The sequence below is a fragment of the Urocitellus parryii genome, chromosome 10 (assembly GCF_045843805.1).
Source record: "Urocitellus parryii isolate mUroPar1 chromosome 10, mUroPar1.hap1, whole genome shotgun sequence".
Lineage (NCBI taxonomy): Eukaryota > Metazoa > Chordata > Mammalia > Rodentia > Sciuridae > Urocitellus > Urocitellus parryii.
Window position 1 is genome coordinate 21,411,216 of NC_135540.1, and position 16,456 is coordinate 21,427,671.

A 16,456-nucleotide genomic window follows, 5' to 3' on the forward strand; every position below is an offset into this window, starting at 1 on the left:
GAGCATGAATACCTGGAATCCTCCAAAATTTATATTGGGATATAGATAAACTGGGCTGGATTCAGGAAATGATTAAGTGTGTGAATAGAGAGCTTACAGAATGGGAGAAAAATCTTTGCCAGCTGCTCCTCTGACAGGGGATCAGTATCCAGAATACATAAAGAAAACTTAACACCATCCCTGTAGGTAGGCAGGCTGAGCAGGGGCATTGTGAGTTCAAAAACAGTCTCAGCAACTCATTGAGATACTGCTTCTAAAATAAAATATAAAAAAGGGTTGGGGATGTGGCTCAGTGGCTAAGTGCCCCTGGGTTCAATCCTGGTACCAAACAAACATAAAAACCAAATAACACAAAAATACCAAGTAATCCAACCAATAAATGAGCAAAAGAACTAGACAAACATTTCTCCAAAGAAGAAATACAAATGACCAACAAATATATTAAAAAATGTTCTACAACCCTGACAATCAGGGAGGTGCAAATCCAAACTACATGGATATTTCATCTCATTCTAGTTAGAGCGGCCATCATCAAGAATACTACTACTAATAAATACCAGCAAGGATGGGGGGGGGAATGTACATGCATATATTGTTGGTGGGACTGCAAATTAGTACAACCACTTTGGAAAGCAGTATGGAGATTCCTCTAAAGACTAGGAATGGAAACACCATATGACCCAGCTCTCCCACGCCTTGGTATTTATCCAGGAGAAATAAAATCAGTGTTCTATATAGTCATACATACATCCCAATGTTTACAGCAGTACAATCCACAACAGCTAAGTTATGGAAACCAGCCCATGTGCTGAATGGATAAAGAAAATGTGGCACATATACACGATTAAATTTTACTCTCCATAAAGAAGAATGGAATTATGGGATTTGCTGGTAAATGAATGGAACGGGAGACCATCATGCTAAGTGAAATAAGCCAGACTCCAGAAGTCAACAGTCAAATGTTTTCTCTCATATGGAGAAGCTAGAGCAAAGTAAGGAAAAACAGTGTGGGGGAGGGGATCCCATGAAAACGGAGGGGAAACCAGGGAGTGCAAGGGCGAGGGAGGGAGGAGAGATAGGATAAGGGAGAAAATACAGGTGAAATAAAAATTATTCTATGTACATATATAACACAGTAAATTCCATCTTTATGTATATATACAAAGTACCAATTTATAGAAGACAATAAATAAATAGAAGGAAGACCAGTAGAGGAAGGGCAGGCAGGGAGGGAAAGAGGAAGCCCTGGGCGTGGAAATGGAGAAAGCTGTGTTCCATGCCCGCATTGTTATGTTATGATGAGCCCCAATATTATGTCTAACTAGAATGTGCTAATAAAACATTTAAAAAAATGAAAATAAAGAGTGTGTGTGAGAGACTACAATAGAAATAAATGAATAAAAAGATTTACTTTGGGCAGTTAACACAGCCTTTGGATATTGCAGCATGTCTCTGGCCTTTAGATATTAAACTCTTCTCCAAGAATCAAAAATTAGAGAATAAAACAACCCACTGGTGAGATATATGCTCTCAGCAAAAAACGTTTTGAGAAAATGCAAGAATAGAAATATTACCCCTCAGTACAGTTTTCTGTTCCATTTCCTTATCTTTCTGCAATTAGAAACATGCAGGCTGACAGCCGATGTTCGTGTCATTGAAAGGGCTGTGTTCGGGGTGTTGTTGGGTGGGAGGGTCAAATGATTTGTTCTTTTTATACTTCTGTTTTGAAGAACAGCCCTGTGTCTTTCTATTGGAAATGTCTGCCCCTCTAAGATCAGCTTCCCTTAGACAGAGGCCTCACCAGGGCTTAAGTCAAGTCTTGGTTTAACCACTGTGTCCTGAAAAGTAAACAAAAGCAAACCTGAAGCCATGAGAGGGGTCCACAGACAGACAGCAGCACCTTGGAGGTGGCTGGAGGGGGCAGCAGAGGAGGCCACAACAGACACCTGGGCGCACCAGGGGTGACAGGTGCACAAAAAAAGAGGGGAAACGGAGGGAGAGAGGGGAGGAGGAGAGGACCAGGGGAGGGAGCCAGAATCAGGGGCCAGGAAGGCGGAGGCAGGAGAGAATGGAGCCAGGTGGGTGGGGAGGTGAGAGTCAAGAGGAGATGGGAAGGTGCATGAACCAGAAGGAGCAAGACAGAGGGCTGGGGAAAAGAAGCACCTCGTTTGTAAAGACTTTGTCCAAAGCAGGAACTGAAGGGACATTAGTTTCAGTCATTCAAATTAATTTCAAACTTATTTTTTTAAAAATCCTAAATTGTTCTGAAACCAAGTTAATTTTATAGCAAATCATAGAGCAGCGTGGTGGGTTTGAATGGCACTGCCACTTGGAATGCGGGAGGCCTGGCTTAACTCTGAGGGCTGAGAAGGGCAATGATGTGACACCACTAAGAGTGGAGAGAATAGCAAAATAGCTAACGCTCACTACCTCTCCTGCTCAAAAGCACCCTGCCCATGCCTTACCTGTATTAATTCAGTTCTTGCAACCACCTTATGAGGTGATTAAACCGAGGTGCCCCAGGGTGTGGAACTTGCCCCAGGTCCCACGTCTTAAAGCAGAACAAGCAGGGCTAACAAGCCAAGCAGTTTGACTTCAGAGTTGAGGCTTTTAATCACTATGCACCCAGCCTCCCCAAACAGATGGACACAATCTACAGCAGGAGAACAGAATCACCCTTGGAAAACAACCCATCTTATTATTCATGATTTAAACAGTAATGATAACTAGAGAAATAAACTTCTTTCCTAAAATTTCTGAAGGAAAATCTGGGTCACTGAAGACAAAATCAGAAGAAAATAAATCTAAAGTCCATATGATCCGTGCATTTTATATCCTTTGACTGTGTGGCAGTTTTATTTATTAATTATACTGCAGATTTTTTCCTCTTCTTCCTGATTTTTTAATTTATATATTTTTTAATTTTTGCACACAGACAATCTGTTGTTCTTGGGATTGTGGTTTCCTCCCTGGGGGACTTAGCTGGGGGGAATCACACCTGGGCTCCAAGAATGTGGAGCTAGAAAGATGAATGAATGGTTCCTGTGGCCAGATAAGAGCCCCGTGCTATTATGAGGTTCCTTTGATTTCAAATATTTTAATTGCTCCCCAAATCCAAAGTCACTCCTTGTCCTTATTGGCTGTGAATATGGCTCAGGTTGAAGAGCCTGTGGGGACCGAGCCACACGGCACTTAAGAGCTAGAAGAGGAGGAGGAGGCAGTATTTGCCTTCCCAGCCCTTGTTTTGCACATTAACTGTGTGTCCAGCCCTGGCCTTTCTGCATCAGCCATGTGAGAGGGTGAGGATCAAATGGGAAACTACTTTTAAAACTGTGAATTTCTCCATAAACAAGAAATATCAATACTCACTTTTTTGTTATAGATGTCCCCAAGCATTGTACTCGCTTTCACAACATCTGTGTTTTGAAAATTGCTCTTTGTAATGTTCACAACTTTTTTCAAGTATTGAATTGCTTCTGTCATCTGTCCTTGGCTAGAATAAATAAAACCAGAAACCACTGAAGTATCTGCTCACTTAACGTCATAGTGAAAAGAAGATAGTTTTGTCTTTGTTGTAGAACATGCAGGAAGATTTGTCAGGACAAAGATTAAGGGTACAAATACTAAATTGTTAATATGTGTATCTTTGTTGGAAAATACAAGAAGTACGCTTGAACTTATAAACCCTCATCATTATGGATGGGAATGTAAAATAATGATATTGCCGTGAGAAATAAATCTGGTAGTTTTCGAAAAATTTTAAACATGGAGGAATCATATGACCCAGAAATTTTACTCTAAAATATATAAATACTACAAAAAGCATATGTCCACATCAAAACTCATCATGAATGTTCATAGCAGCATTATTTATAATAACCAAGGAATGGAAACAAACCAAATGTCTATCAACTGATGAATCAATTGACAAAATGTAGTATATCCATTCAGTGGAGTATTATTCAGTCATTAAAAAGGATTGAAGTACTCATATATGTTAAAATATGGATGAAACTTGACACACGAGAAATGAAAAAATCTAGACATAGAAGATTATTTATTGTATGATTCCATTTATACAAAGAGGCAAATTCATGAAGACAGAAGTAGATTAGTGGCTGCTAGAAGATGAAAGGAGGGGATGAGGAAGTAATAATCAGGACAGTATTTCTTTTCAGGGTGATGAAAGGTGCTGGAATTAGACAATGGTTTAATGGTTACACAATTCTGTGAATGTATTAGAAACCACTGAATTGTAGAATTTAAAAGGGTGAATTGTACAATATCTGACTTATGTCTCAATAAAGGTTTTTTTTTTTTTCGTTTTTTTTTAATTAGAAAGTTTAGACAACGTGAATGCTAGAATACTCCTGCAAGCTTCCTTCAGCAGTGCCATCTCAGGTGTCACTGAAGTCACACATACAAGTGAAATATATTTGGTAAAATGCTCAGAAAGACAATTTCTAGCGGAGTGCTTGGCATGTACTAAGCATTTAAACATTTTTGAATGAGCGAGTGGTTGAATATTCAAGGAGGGAAATACATAGTGCACATGCGAGCTAAGCTTCAGGGCGAACTGTGAGAACTTGAGCCATATGATGTTTGGAATTCATGATTAAACTCACTTCTGGATATTTCAGTATCATCAAGAGACTTCAAGAGTCTAGAAAATGCACTAAAACATGTTGTTTTGGGGGGAATATGGTTGTAATCCTTGGCAAGTTCCATTGCCAATTTGAAGAGATAAATGTAGAGTATTTATGATAGTTAACCCCAGATTCTCACATGAGGATAACTGTGATAAATACCTTGTATATAGTGCTTTGAAACCTGGAGCACATTCATTTGACTGTCTTCAGAAGAACAAGTCCAGTGCTGCAAGGGAAATCTGCTATTAAAAGGCAGCCGAAAGAATTTTTATTTATTTATTTTTTTTGGTACCAGGGATTGAACCCAGGGGTGCTTAACCACTGAGCCACATCCCTATCCCTTTTTATTTTTATTTTGAGACAGGGTCTTGCTAAGTTTCTTAGGGCCTTGCTAAGTTCCTGAGGCTGGCCTTGAACTTGTGATCCTCCTGCCTCAACCTCCCAAGTCTTTGGAATTACAGGTGTGTGCCCCGACTCCTGGCCAACTGAAAGAATTTTAAAGACAAATCTAGAATGTAATGGTGATCTCAAAGCACATATATAAATTTGGAAAACTGTAATGTCTACCATGGAAAACAACTTTTAAAATTTGAACCGTATAATATGCTTGGTGCATTTACTGGTTTCCATGCCACTTTTCTTCCTCTTTTGACTTCACTGGGGTCTTCCCCATAGAGTTTGGGACTCACTGCTGTTAACCAGACCCTCTTTCTCAAACTGTTTCCCCTTCTCCGGCATCTAACATTATCAGCCAGTCTTTATTCTCTCACTTCTCCTCTCTAGACCTCCCTCTTTCTTTTTTATTTATTTATTTATTCCATTTTTTAAAATTTGAATTTGTTATGTATGACAGCAGAATGCATTACAATTCATATTACACATATAGAGCACAATTTTTCATATCTCTGCTTGTATACAAAGTATATTCACACCATTTGTGTCCTCATACGTGTACTTAGGGTAATGACGTCCATCTCCAACATTGCAGTCGGCCTACCCAAAGTTGGTTCTTTCCAGAGTTCTTCCCCAGGCCCCCTCTTCCCTCCAATACATGCTTCCTCTGTGATCTCAGAGACCGCAGTGGCAGGACCCACCTCCTATAATCAGATGCCTGCACATCTCTATTCCTGGCCCTGATTCTCCTGTCCAATCCTGTCCAATTTCCCAGATGTTCTTAGCCTTGCGGCTCCCTCCAGGTGGTTATCTTTGAGGATGATATGTCATGAAGAAGCTGAGAGCATTTTTGGAATACTCTGTAGGGAAGCTTCTTCATAGGATAGCATCCCAAAGCTTTCATAAGTAATTTAGTGAATTTTTGTCCAAAACAATGGAATTTCTCATAGAGATATAATTTCTGTGGTTTTGAAATGTGACTCCAAATTCTTTTTTAAAAATATTTATTTTTTACTTGTAGTTGGACACAATACCTTTATTTTATTTTACTTTTTATGTGGTGCTGAGGATGGAACCCAGGCCCCTCCAAATTCTTTCAGCTATTGATAAGATCAAACCTACATCTCAAACAGTGATATGCTATTGGGGCTATTCTAAAGAATATGTCACAAGAATATGCTAGAAAACTTTTTTTTTGTTTTGTTTTGTTTTTAGTGGTGCTGGAGATTGAACCCTTACTGATCTGCATTAACTTTGAATGCCACACCACCCATTTTATAGATGAAGCCACTGAGATGTGGAACAATGGACTGAATAGTCATCAGCCCTCCCCTGCAACCTCACATGACTCTTCTCTCACTCAAATGACCACAGCGTTGCCCTAACCCTATAGAATGTAAGTCCCATGCTGCTGGGGGCCAATCTTGCCATCCCAGGGAGAACACACAGCTGACGGCTGGGCTGTGAGATGGACAGACCGGGAGACCAGATGGTGTCTTGAGTATCTGGATCCAATGATGCATTAAACTGGTGTAAACTGGACATTTCCTTTGCATGAACCCAGATTTTCCCTCTTTTTTCCCCTTTTATACTGTTTGATTTGAAAAAAAAAAATCAGAAAACATTTTTTCAGGAGTTTATTGGAAACAGGTAGGGGAGGATTAGGGGTATCAATTTGCATAACTTCCAATGATTTGGGTGATAACATTCATTTTCACAGATAAACTGTATTATGTTTGTAAAGATAAATTGGATTACTTTTTAAAAATATTTTTAGTTATAAATGGACACAATACCTTTATTTGTTTATCTTTTATGTGGTGCTGAGGATTGATGCCAGTGCCTCACACGTGCTAGGCAAGCACACTACCACTGAGCCACAGCCTCGATAAACTGGATTACTTTAAAGCCATTGTGTGTTGTGGTGGATGTTGAGAATCTAGGTGTGAATCCTAGCTTGACCCCTTACATGAGGAACTTTGATCATATTAAAGTTATGAAACTAAAGGAAACTTCCATTTCCTCGTTTTTAAAATGACCTCAAGTTGCTGTGAGATGAAGAATTGTGTAAATATATAACCTGGCACACAGTAGGGATTCAATAAGTGGCAGCTATTATTATTATCTCTGAGTGAAATAATCAGTGATCACATTCACAGCTCTCTACTTGACATTGCCTACTAGGAGCTGAGAAAAAAATTTAATTTAGCTAAGCATTACTTTATGAAAACCTTCCACCATGCAATGAACTAAATACTATAATTTAATGACTGCTCTGAAAAAAACAGACACATTAAGTCCTGGTGTCTATTTTCTCAGGGGTGGGATAAAAAAAAAACACTAACATTTTGTTGTTGTTGTTGTTGTTAATTTAAGTATCAGATGCTATCAAATACATTTTTCTTCCTTTCTTATTGGTAAAAGAATGATTAACATATCTGAAATAAAATGGAATTTCACATTTTTTGAAGTTGTGAATACTGTTTTTTTTAAAATAATTCCATGTTTACTTTTTTCATAACAAAATTATGAGAAATTTTCTATAGCTAGGCATAGGTCAGTTCTCTAGAAAATGCACAAATTATTTGAGGAAATTTATAAATGCAAGTATAGAATAAAATATGAAAGATTCACTAATTACTTGAATTTACATGTTGTTTTGTGGAATAATTAAAAAGTATTTAGAGAGCCCAAGGCTATAAAATATTAATAAATAAAATTAAAGTAAAATATATAAACTGATAAATATAATGTAAAATATCCTAATATTTCTAGATCTAAAAATGTTTCATCAAATTTATGTTAACTTTTCAAGGTTTTTTCCTGGACTAAAATATTCAAGAGAAAAGGGAAAACAAAAGTGGAGTGTTGCATATCACTTTAGGGAACCTAAGGGGAAAATTAATATTAGTATCATTTAGCTAAAATGGACTCACTAAAGCTTATTTATGCTCATGTTCCTAAAAGCTGATATATTTGTGATGCAAGTACATTTTGGATTAGGTTTGGCCTGCTGAGGATAGTTAAATCAAAACATACACAAACATCAACAACAACAACAACAACAAAAAAAAAAACAGAGTTCAGTGAACAAGAAATATAAAATAGTATAAATAAAAATGTTACTGGGAGATTTGAGTTGCTTTGTTCCCCAAGGAGCAACAGACCTCCAAAACATCCCAAATTACCTGAGACTTGCTCTAACAAACAACGCTAGAGAAAGTCTTGCCATTATAAATTATATGTTCCACTCAGTGAATGTCCAGCTCTGTAGCTGGCGAAGTTAACACAGCAACTGAAATATAAACAATATGTGTGGGCTGCACGGTTTCCTAGTGTAAAATTTAGCAGTAGGTTTCAAAGCTAGTCTTTCCTTGAAAGAGGAGGGGGAAAAAAATCAAATACTCCCCTATAGCAAAGGCTACAGATTATTTGTATAAGTTCAAGGACAAGGTTAAAATGTTAGACAAATATTAATTCCGGTTTTCTATATGCAGTGCACAGGTGCAACTTGAACAGCATATTATATGGTATAATCATTAAATTCATTCAACCAGACCTTAGAGAGTTAAAAACATATATTCTGAGGAACAGGACTCCTCGGTCCAAAGGATGAGAATGAAACGGTGCAGAATATTTGTGTATCAAGGTGATTCCGGGTTCCAACTGGGAAAACAGGACCGTTAACACCCACGTCCCCTGACAACTGTCCAATTATGTATATCACACTTGGCCTACTGTTTGCAGTAGAAGTAATCAATAAAGGATGTGGTTGAGTGAACATAGATTTTGGTTGAACCAATGCATGAAAACTTAATCATTTACTCAGAGAGGAGAAATCAAATAGAGCAGAGATGAAACAGCCACTGAGGGGTTTGTTGATTGTGCCACCAAGTTTGTGGGCCACAGATGAAAGTGATAAGGCAAATGGGATCAGTGACAGGAGAAAATGTAAAAAGCTCTTCTTCATTCCATGCATTAATAGAAATGTTTGGATGTATTTTTTTTTGGTCATTTTTTTTTTTTTAGGAAATTTCACATCAAAGCCTGGATGTTCCATTTTAAAGAATATATGAAAATTACTAGGGCGTGTCATTTCTCTCAAGCAAGAAGAAATTAATTTTCAGCTATGACAGAAAGGTAATTTTCACACTTGAAACTTTGTACTGATTGATTTAAAGATCTCCACTGTGGAAAGTTTTCTAGGAAATAATTTAACTTGAGTTCTCAAGAAAATTGGCAAATGCTGTGGAATCAACTCAGAGATGGGCTGGTTATGACCAGTACATTCTGTATATATTTTTGTGGACTTTTTCCTCTCCTTCGATTCTTTTAAATAGTCATCTTCATTATGTTGAAATATTGTGGAATTTCAGTAAGTGAGTTACCTCAGTCAGTAAATGAGGGTGTGTGTGTATATATATATATATATATATATGAATATTTATGTAATATATATAATATGTATATATTACACTTATATATGTTTATAAGTGTAATATATACGTATTATATATATTATATATATATATAGATATGCAATAGTATATGATTTTGTAAGGAAAATTGAGGGGTTCTTCCCATGTATTCACTTGAACTATCTACATAAGAATGATATTTACTTTGTAATTTCTCCACTCACTTTTTCTTTGTTTTATAGGCCATAATTCTGGCTTTTATAGTAGCATCATAAGACAATTGTAGTACAGCACGTCTTTTTTTTTCACTAGCATTCCGAGTAAGGGGCAGGAGACATTATGACTCTGCCTTGTCCGTTATGCTGCTTAAATCTCCATACAGTTAATATTATTCAGAACAATAGCAAAAATAGCAAAACCCGTTCACTATTAAAACCTTTCTCCATAATACCAGGCCTGGCTCTAACATCACCAATGGGCAGCTCAACATCACCAAATCTTCTGTCTTGAGAGAATGTGGTGTGTTTTCCAATTGAGGGCTCAGTATAAATTCTTATAACCGTTTTAGAAGCTTCTAGCCTCAGAGCTTATTCACCTTTCATGCAACACTCAGCTGATGGCCTTCGACTCCCACTAATGCTAGACCTGGCTATACGGTTCCATTTCCTTTAAAGAGATAAAATATGTTTATAGAGGTAGGGCTACCATTAGTGAAACTGGTGCAATTGTACAGGTTAGGAAAAAGAGATTTAGAGGTGATGCTCAGCTTCACACACAGCTTGATTTATTTCTCAGCTGCCGCCACCATAATTCCCTCCATTTTGGCTGTGTTCCATTTCTCTCCCGTTGCAACTACCCTGAGAAGGACAGTTTAGGGCTAGGAGAGAGATAATACATATATACGCCTGTGCCTGTGTGTTTGAATGTGGCACATGCACCTTTATTGAAGAATATCAAGCCCTCGAAGCAACATTTTCTAAAAATAATCACAAAATTTATATTAAAGGATTTTACTAGTTAATGGACTTGAATAAAGCTTCTCAGACATCCAGGGTGCTGCTGTCTACCTGTATAGAATTTCTGGTTTTAAAACATTTGCCGGTCAATAGATCATGCTCTTGAGCTATTCTGCACAGATGTTGAAAGAATATGCCAGGCGTGCATTCCCCTGGGTACTCTTCTGCAATCATCAATGCTTCAAAATGGCAAAATTGCACTGGAATTCTCTGGCCGTGGAACACTTTCCCACTATTACCTCAGAAGAAGCATCCCCTGGGCTCTGTTGTACATTGCATATAACGTTATAAAATTAAGAACTCTTGGCTGGGTGCGGTGGTGCATGACTGTAATTCCAGCAGCTTGGGAGGCTGAGGCAGGAGGATCGCGAGTTCAAAACCAGCCTCAGCAAAAGTGAGGCACTAAGCAACTCAGTGAGACCCTGTCTCTAAATAAGATACAAAATAGTGCTGGGATGTGGCTTTGTGGTTCAGTGCCCCTGAGTTCAATCCCTAGTAACAAAAACAACAGCCACAAAAAAAAAAAATGTCTACCACAAATCAATGATTGCTTTATTGTGCTTTAGTAGAAAGGCATTCTTATAAGTGAAAGTTTCATTTGGTATAAAAGTGAAATGGGGATAAATCTTCTTGGTCCACTATATATTTGCCTTAAGGCACATCTTTGGGTTGTTCAGTGTTTTGGAACAGATACGTCCCCATCCAAAACACTCCCAACTTCCTGTTCCCATCAAATATTTCTGTATTCTTTCCCACTTCTAAACCCCAGAGAATACTTATGCAGCCAAATTAAAGCATTAGATTATCTGTGTCAAATTTTACCAACTAGTTGCTCAAGTTTTCCCTTAGCTTTGACTATACAGACTAGGCATTCAAATCTTGGGGTAGAAACTAAAATGTTCTAGATAGAACACACAAGTTAAACAGGTGAGAACTCTTTGAAACCAACCTCACATCTCTAGAAGTTTCAAAAATAAAGACCATCATCGGTAATCAAAGGCACATTCCATATGTCCTGGGACATAGTAAGTGCTCAGCCAATGTTCACACAAGAAAATATTTTCCCTTGAGTTTTATCTCTTCAGTTACTCTGAGATACAAAGGAAATATTATTTTTGTAAAAATTATTTTCCAAACAAGAGATCACATTTATACAACTGTACTGGCCTGAGCTAGGTTTGTCACTGCAAACCAAGACAAGGAATCCAACCATGCTCTACTGATTTGGGGCACTGGGAAGAGCAGAGTCAAGTAATTTAATAACCCAAGGGAAGAGGGCAAAAGAACACAGTTGGTTTGTTCCAAACAGACATGAAGCCGAATTCTTCCCTATCTCTTCTTTGTAGTCAAGCATCTTCTTGGTCATTGATTTTAAAGTAACACTTCTAAGGGACAACACGGCTGGTTGTCTAGGGACTAGCTACCAGTCTAATTTTGGAGGACCTTCAGGCTTTGCAGGTCACTTATCTTCCTTACCTGTCTCTGCCCTGACATTCTCCAGGAAATGTCTACACTCTTTTTATAAATATGACTGTGTTCCTACCTAAGCCATTTTTCCATCAATGACTGTGTTTCATAGGGTACTTTGTAGGGCCGTTCCCATTTCATTGGTAGAGGTATTTTAAGCAGTGATTACTATATTAGCAATGGTACTTAGGGAATGATTCTACTTTCAGTTCCTTAGGCATTGAAACACTAAATGCCTTTCAAATAACAATTTTACTTTTTTAAAAAACATATGTTTATGTATATGTTTGTTTATTCATTTACTTTTAGAGGTGGGAATTGAATTCAGGGATGCTTTATCATTGAGCAATATCCCCTACCCCTTTATTTTTTAGTTTAGTTTTGAGACCGAGCCTCACAAGTTTCTAAGTGGCTGAAGATTGCCTTGAACTTGCTCTCCTCCTTCTTCAGCCTCCCAAGACACTGGGATCACAGGTGTGCATGACCATACCTGGCTGTATATGTTTACAACAAAATATAAATGGAAAGAGATTAGAACTTAACTCTATATTTATATTACTACTACTACTACTACTATTAATAAAAAGCTGTATTTTTGATATAAGATAATATTCGGAAAACCTGGATCTTAACTTAGATAACTTTTCTTACTTTTATTCTATCTTGGTTAAGTCATATGGTATTATATAGTGACCCACTAAGGATTACAATGCAATGAATGAAGGGCAACCATATGTTTTCCATGGAAAACCATGTATCTGAAGTTTTTCTGGTACACTTTGATTAAATTTTCTGTTTTAAAGAAAATATTGGGACTCTTGGTTTTGCAGATGTGCTCCATGGAGAGACATCTTAATGGAGGAAGCATGACTGAAGCATAAATGGAATCTTTCCTTAAAGAAGAGCTCTGCAAAGGTTATGGCGAGCCACAGTTACTGAAGCGTACCACAGAGTGCTCACTGCTTTCTTAACCTGGGAGATGTGACCTGATTTTTCCCCCCCTTTCATTCAAGGTCATCCACTAAATGCGCAGAAAAAAAAAACTGAAAAGAAAACAATTCAAAGGAGGGACAGACAAAGAAGAGTTTAGATGCTCCTTTTTAAATACGACACTGGTTTAAAATAACCTAGGATGAAAGGGTCAGTTAAGAAGGGCACTGCTTAAAATTTAAGCAGGCAGTAATGCATTGAAAGCGACAGACCTCAAACAATTTGAGTCTTTCACAGTTGAATGGATTCACAGTGACAGCGAGACAAGGATGTGCTTACTTACCTCTGTAGGACCTTGGCGATTGCTTCGTAGGCTCTGCCCAGGCTGAGATCATCTTGTAGGTCTGTAGAGATTTTGCTGTATGCTTTGAGGACCTATCAGCAAGAGAAATACATATTGAACATATAGCCACAGCCAGATCCACTGATGTTCCCTTTCATAATAGAAAAGATTAAAATTAATAGCTGTTTTTAATGTCTCTATAATTTTTTTTGCTTATTAAAAATTCATGTTGGCTTGGTTTATTTTTATCTATAGTATAACTTGTTTTGTGGCAATGTCTTGAAGCCATGACAGTGAGGTCTCACTTTTGTAAAAAAAAATTACTTCCTTGCATCCTCCCAAATCTTCCGATTTATATAACTTAGGTGTGAATAAGTAATTGAATGGTTTACAACATTATTTTAAAAGATGGGAGTATTATCTAAGGTAATATATGGCAGATTACAATAGTCTACTATGGTAGCTTGCATATCACTTTTCTTTCTATAAATAGCTCTTTGAAAAACATGAATTTAGGTGATGGGCCATTTCTATATCTATCATTTTATTAGATGCTTATCTCACAGTGGTGTGTCCATGCACAGAGCATACATTAAAAATATTTCTTACAAATGTACTTCATTACCAATAATGTTATCAATAATCAGAAGATTAAAGCTGCCACAGCCAAACATATGATCTTAATTTGATTTAAAACTGACATTATCTGGATGGTATGATTTTCCTCTTTTCTATTTTCCTCCCTTTTCAGTGGCCAGAAAGAGAAAAATACACATACAAATACAAAAATACATAAAGCAAAATTCCTTTTCCTTGGCCGAAGCTATTACACACATGAGGACACAGGAAATCTCCAAAGACCTCTATGGAAATCCTTTTTGCACATTTTCTAAGAAAGAATTAGTGGAAGTCATATGATGGTATTTGAGAGAGGGAGTCAGTGCTCTTGGTGGTGGGGGGTGGGGTGGGGACAAATATGCCCTGTGTATTTCTACCTGAACTAGACAGACCATAAGGCTAAAGTTTTAAAATAGGATTGCTATTCATCTTCACTTCTGTAAAGTTAATATTTGGGAAACAATTTCAGGAGGTCATGGTGATACCTCATGAAATTTGGGTTTCGTGTGGTTTACAAGTGACTGCTTGTTCTATGATGAAGCTAAAATTTACTCATGGATACACAGTAAACCAGGGGTTTAATTCCTGCTAAGCCCACAAAGTTCAAAAGTTTGATTGTTCCAGGACTTTTGATGGTTTTGGACTTTTGGACTTTAAAAATGCATTTAGTTTTAAATGACAAACGATAATCATGTTTATAGCCCTGGATGTGACATTCTGATCTATGTATACTTTGTGGAAAGATTCAGTCAAGCTAGTGAACAACCCATCACCTCTATAATTTTTGTCACTTTTTTATGGTAAGAAAAGTAAAAATTTGTTTTTAAAGCAATTTTGAAATATACATTATTATTCACCTTGATTCCTATTTTCAGACCTATTAACAAAGTCTTGTATAAACCTGAGAATATCCTTTTCCGTCTGCCTCTCATAGTTGACAACACCCAGATTTAACCTCATGTGAGCTGACACAGTCCTTGCTGAGGTAGGGGGCAGAACCCCTGAATTTGGTGAATTTATAAGAGACTTTATTGAATCTCACTACCAAAATATTTAGGAAGAGACTTTCTAGGGTCTATTTTTTTCATAAATATTTTAGATGGCATTCTAAAATAAAAGTAAAAGTTGAATATTATTATATCTTGTGCCCAAAATAGTTCATTAGTTTTTTCAGCAATTAGTGTTATCATGTCCCAGTAAGATTAGACCCTGTGTAAGAATGTGCTTGTATCAAGGCATTCACCACCCTGTGGTACAGGCAATAACCGAGACAGGTTGCCAAAGTTGGAAATCTTTTTATCATTGAGTATCAACTGACAAAAAAAATGAGCAGGATATCTTTATCTATCTGTCTATCTATCCATCCATTCAGCCATCCATCTATCCATCCATCTATTCTTCCATATGTCCAAACTTCCATATATTTATCTGAAAGAGAGTAGAAAAGTATCCTTGTTCTAGAAGATTAAGAATTTAAATTGAATCAGAATAAATTTTGTGTCCGAGATTAAGCTTTTTTAAGGGATGCATAGAAAGACAATATTAGGCCTGAATAACATCAAGCACCTGATTGTTCCCTTTCCTTTTCAATGCTAAATACCACCAATTACGAGGGTACCTTGGAGCAGAAGAAAATGAAGGGTTTGTTATTTGTGTCTCTTTCTCCCTTCATTTGTTTTCCTATTTCTGACCTTTCTGCAATTCTTTCCTGTCTGTTCTGCATTTTAGATAAAAAATTTTTTTTCTAGCAACTGTGGCCCTTAAGCTCATTTCCACAGTGGATACTCACTTTAAACCACGATGATGATGTCATTCCAGACCTAACTTTTCCAAATTAGATGGAAAACTCCTCTTCCCAGTCTACCATCTTAGGAAAACACCGTTTTAGAAAATTTGCTTAAAAAACTTTTAAAGATACTTGTATAGGCACAAGTAATTATAGGAAGTCATACAAAGAGATACTGTGTAACTTTCCCCCAGTTTCCCCATTTATGACTTCTTACAAAATTAGAGTATAATATGGCAATCAGGAATTGACATTGTTGTAAGGCACTGGACTTGTTCAGATTTTACCAATTTTGTGAGTATGAGAGTGTGTGTTTTATGTATTTTATCAAATGCATATATTCGTGTAACCACCACCACAATCAAGATACAGAAAAATCCCATCACTACCAGAATCCTTCCTGCTACTCTGTTCCAATTCATTTCCCATTTGCTGCCTAGAAGAGAAAAAGAGTAACATTCTGAAATCGTTGGCATCTCTCCTCTACCCTTCTGGTGCACCTCCTTTAGCTTGGGTGTTTGCATTTCCCCAGGAAATATCTTCTGCTAAGTGATAGAAGAAAAGCGGTTGATTAAACTAATTCATACTTAGATGTGAATGACTCAAAGATCAGTAACTCTGCCAGAGAATGTTGCAATTTCAAAAAGAAAAGGTTTGCTTGCCCCCAGTCTTCTTGGTGGTATTTTATGCTATTTAACAAAATGAAATGAAACAATTCAGATTGTGTGAGGCAGGATACTGTGGGGCAGAGGTTTAAAAGGGTTTTCTAAAGGCACCATGTGCTTCTAATCTTGTAGTATGGAAAATATGGAAAAGGGGGAGAGGGGAATGAGCCA

General features: G+C 37.2%; 1 protein-coding gene across 1 annotated transcript in view; it reads right to left on the minus strand.

The window, feature by feature from the left end:
* The window catches only part of Ttc29 (tetratricopeptide repeat domain 29), a 112,068-nt gene that overhangs the window by 7,386 nt on the left and 88,226 nt on the right, over positions 1-16,456 (minus strand). Inside the window, exons 7-8 of the mRNA XM_077803103.1 lie at positions 13,217-13,308; positions 3,370-3,493 (exon numbers count right to left, since the gene is read on the minus strand). Of these exons, the coding sequence (XP_077659229.1) occupies positions 3,370-3,493; positions 13,217-13,308 (216 nt within the window). The remainder of the gene's footprint in view (positions 1-3,369; positions 3,494-13,216; positions 13,309-16,456) is intronic.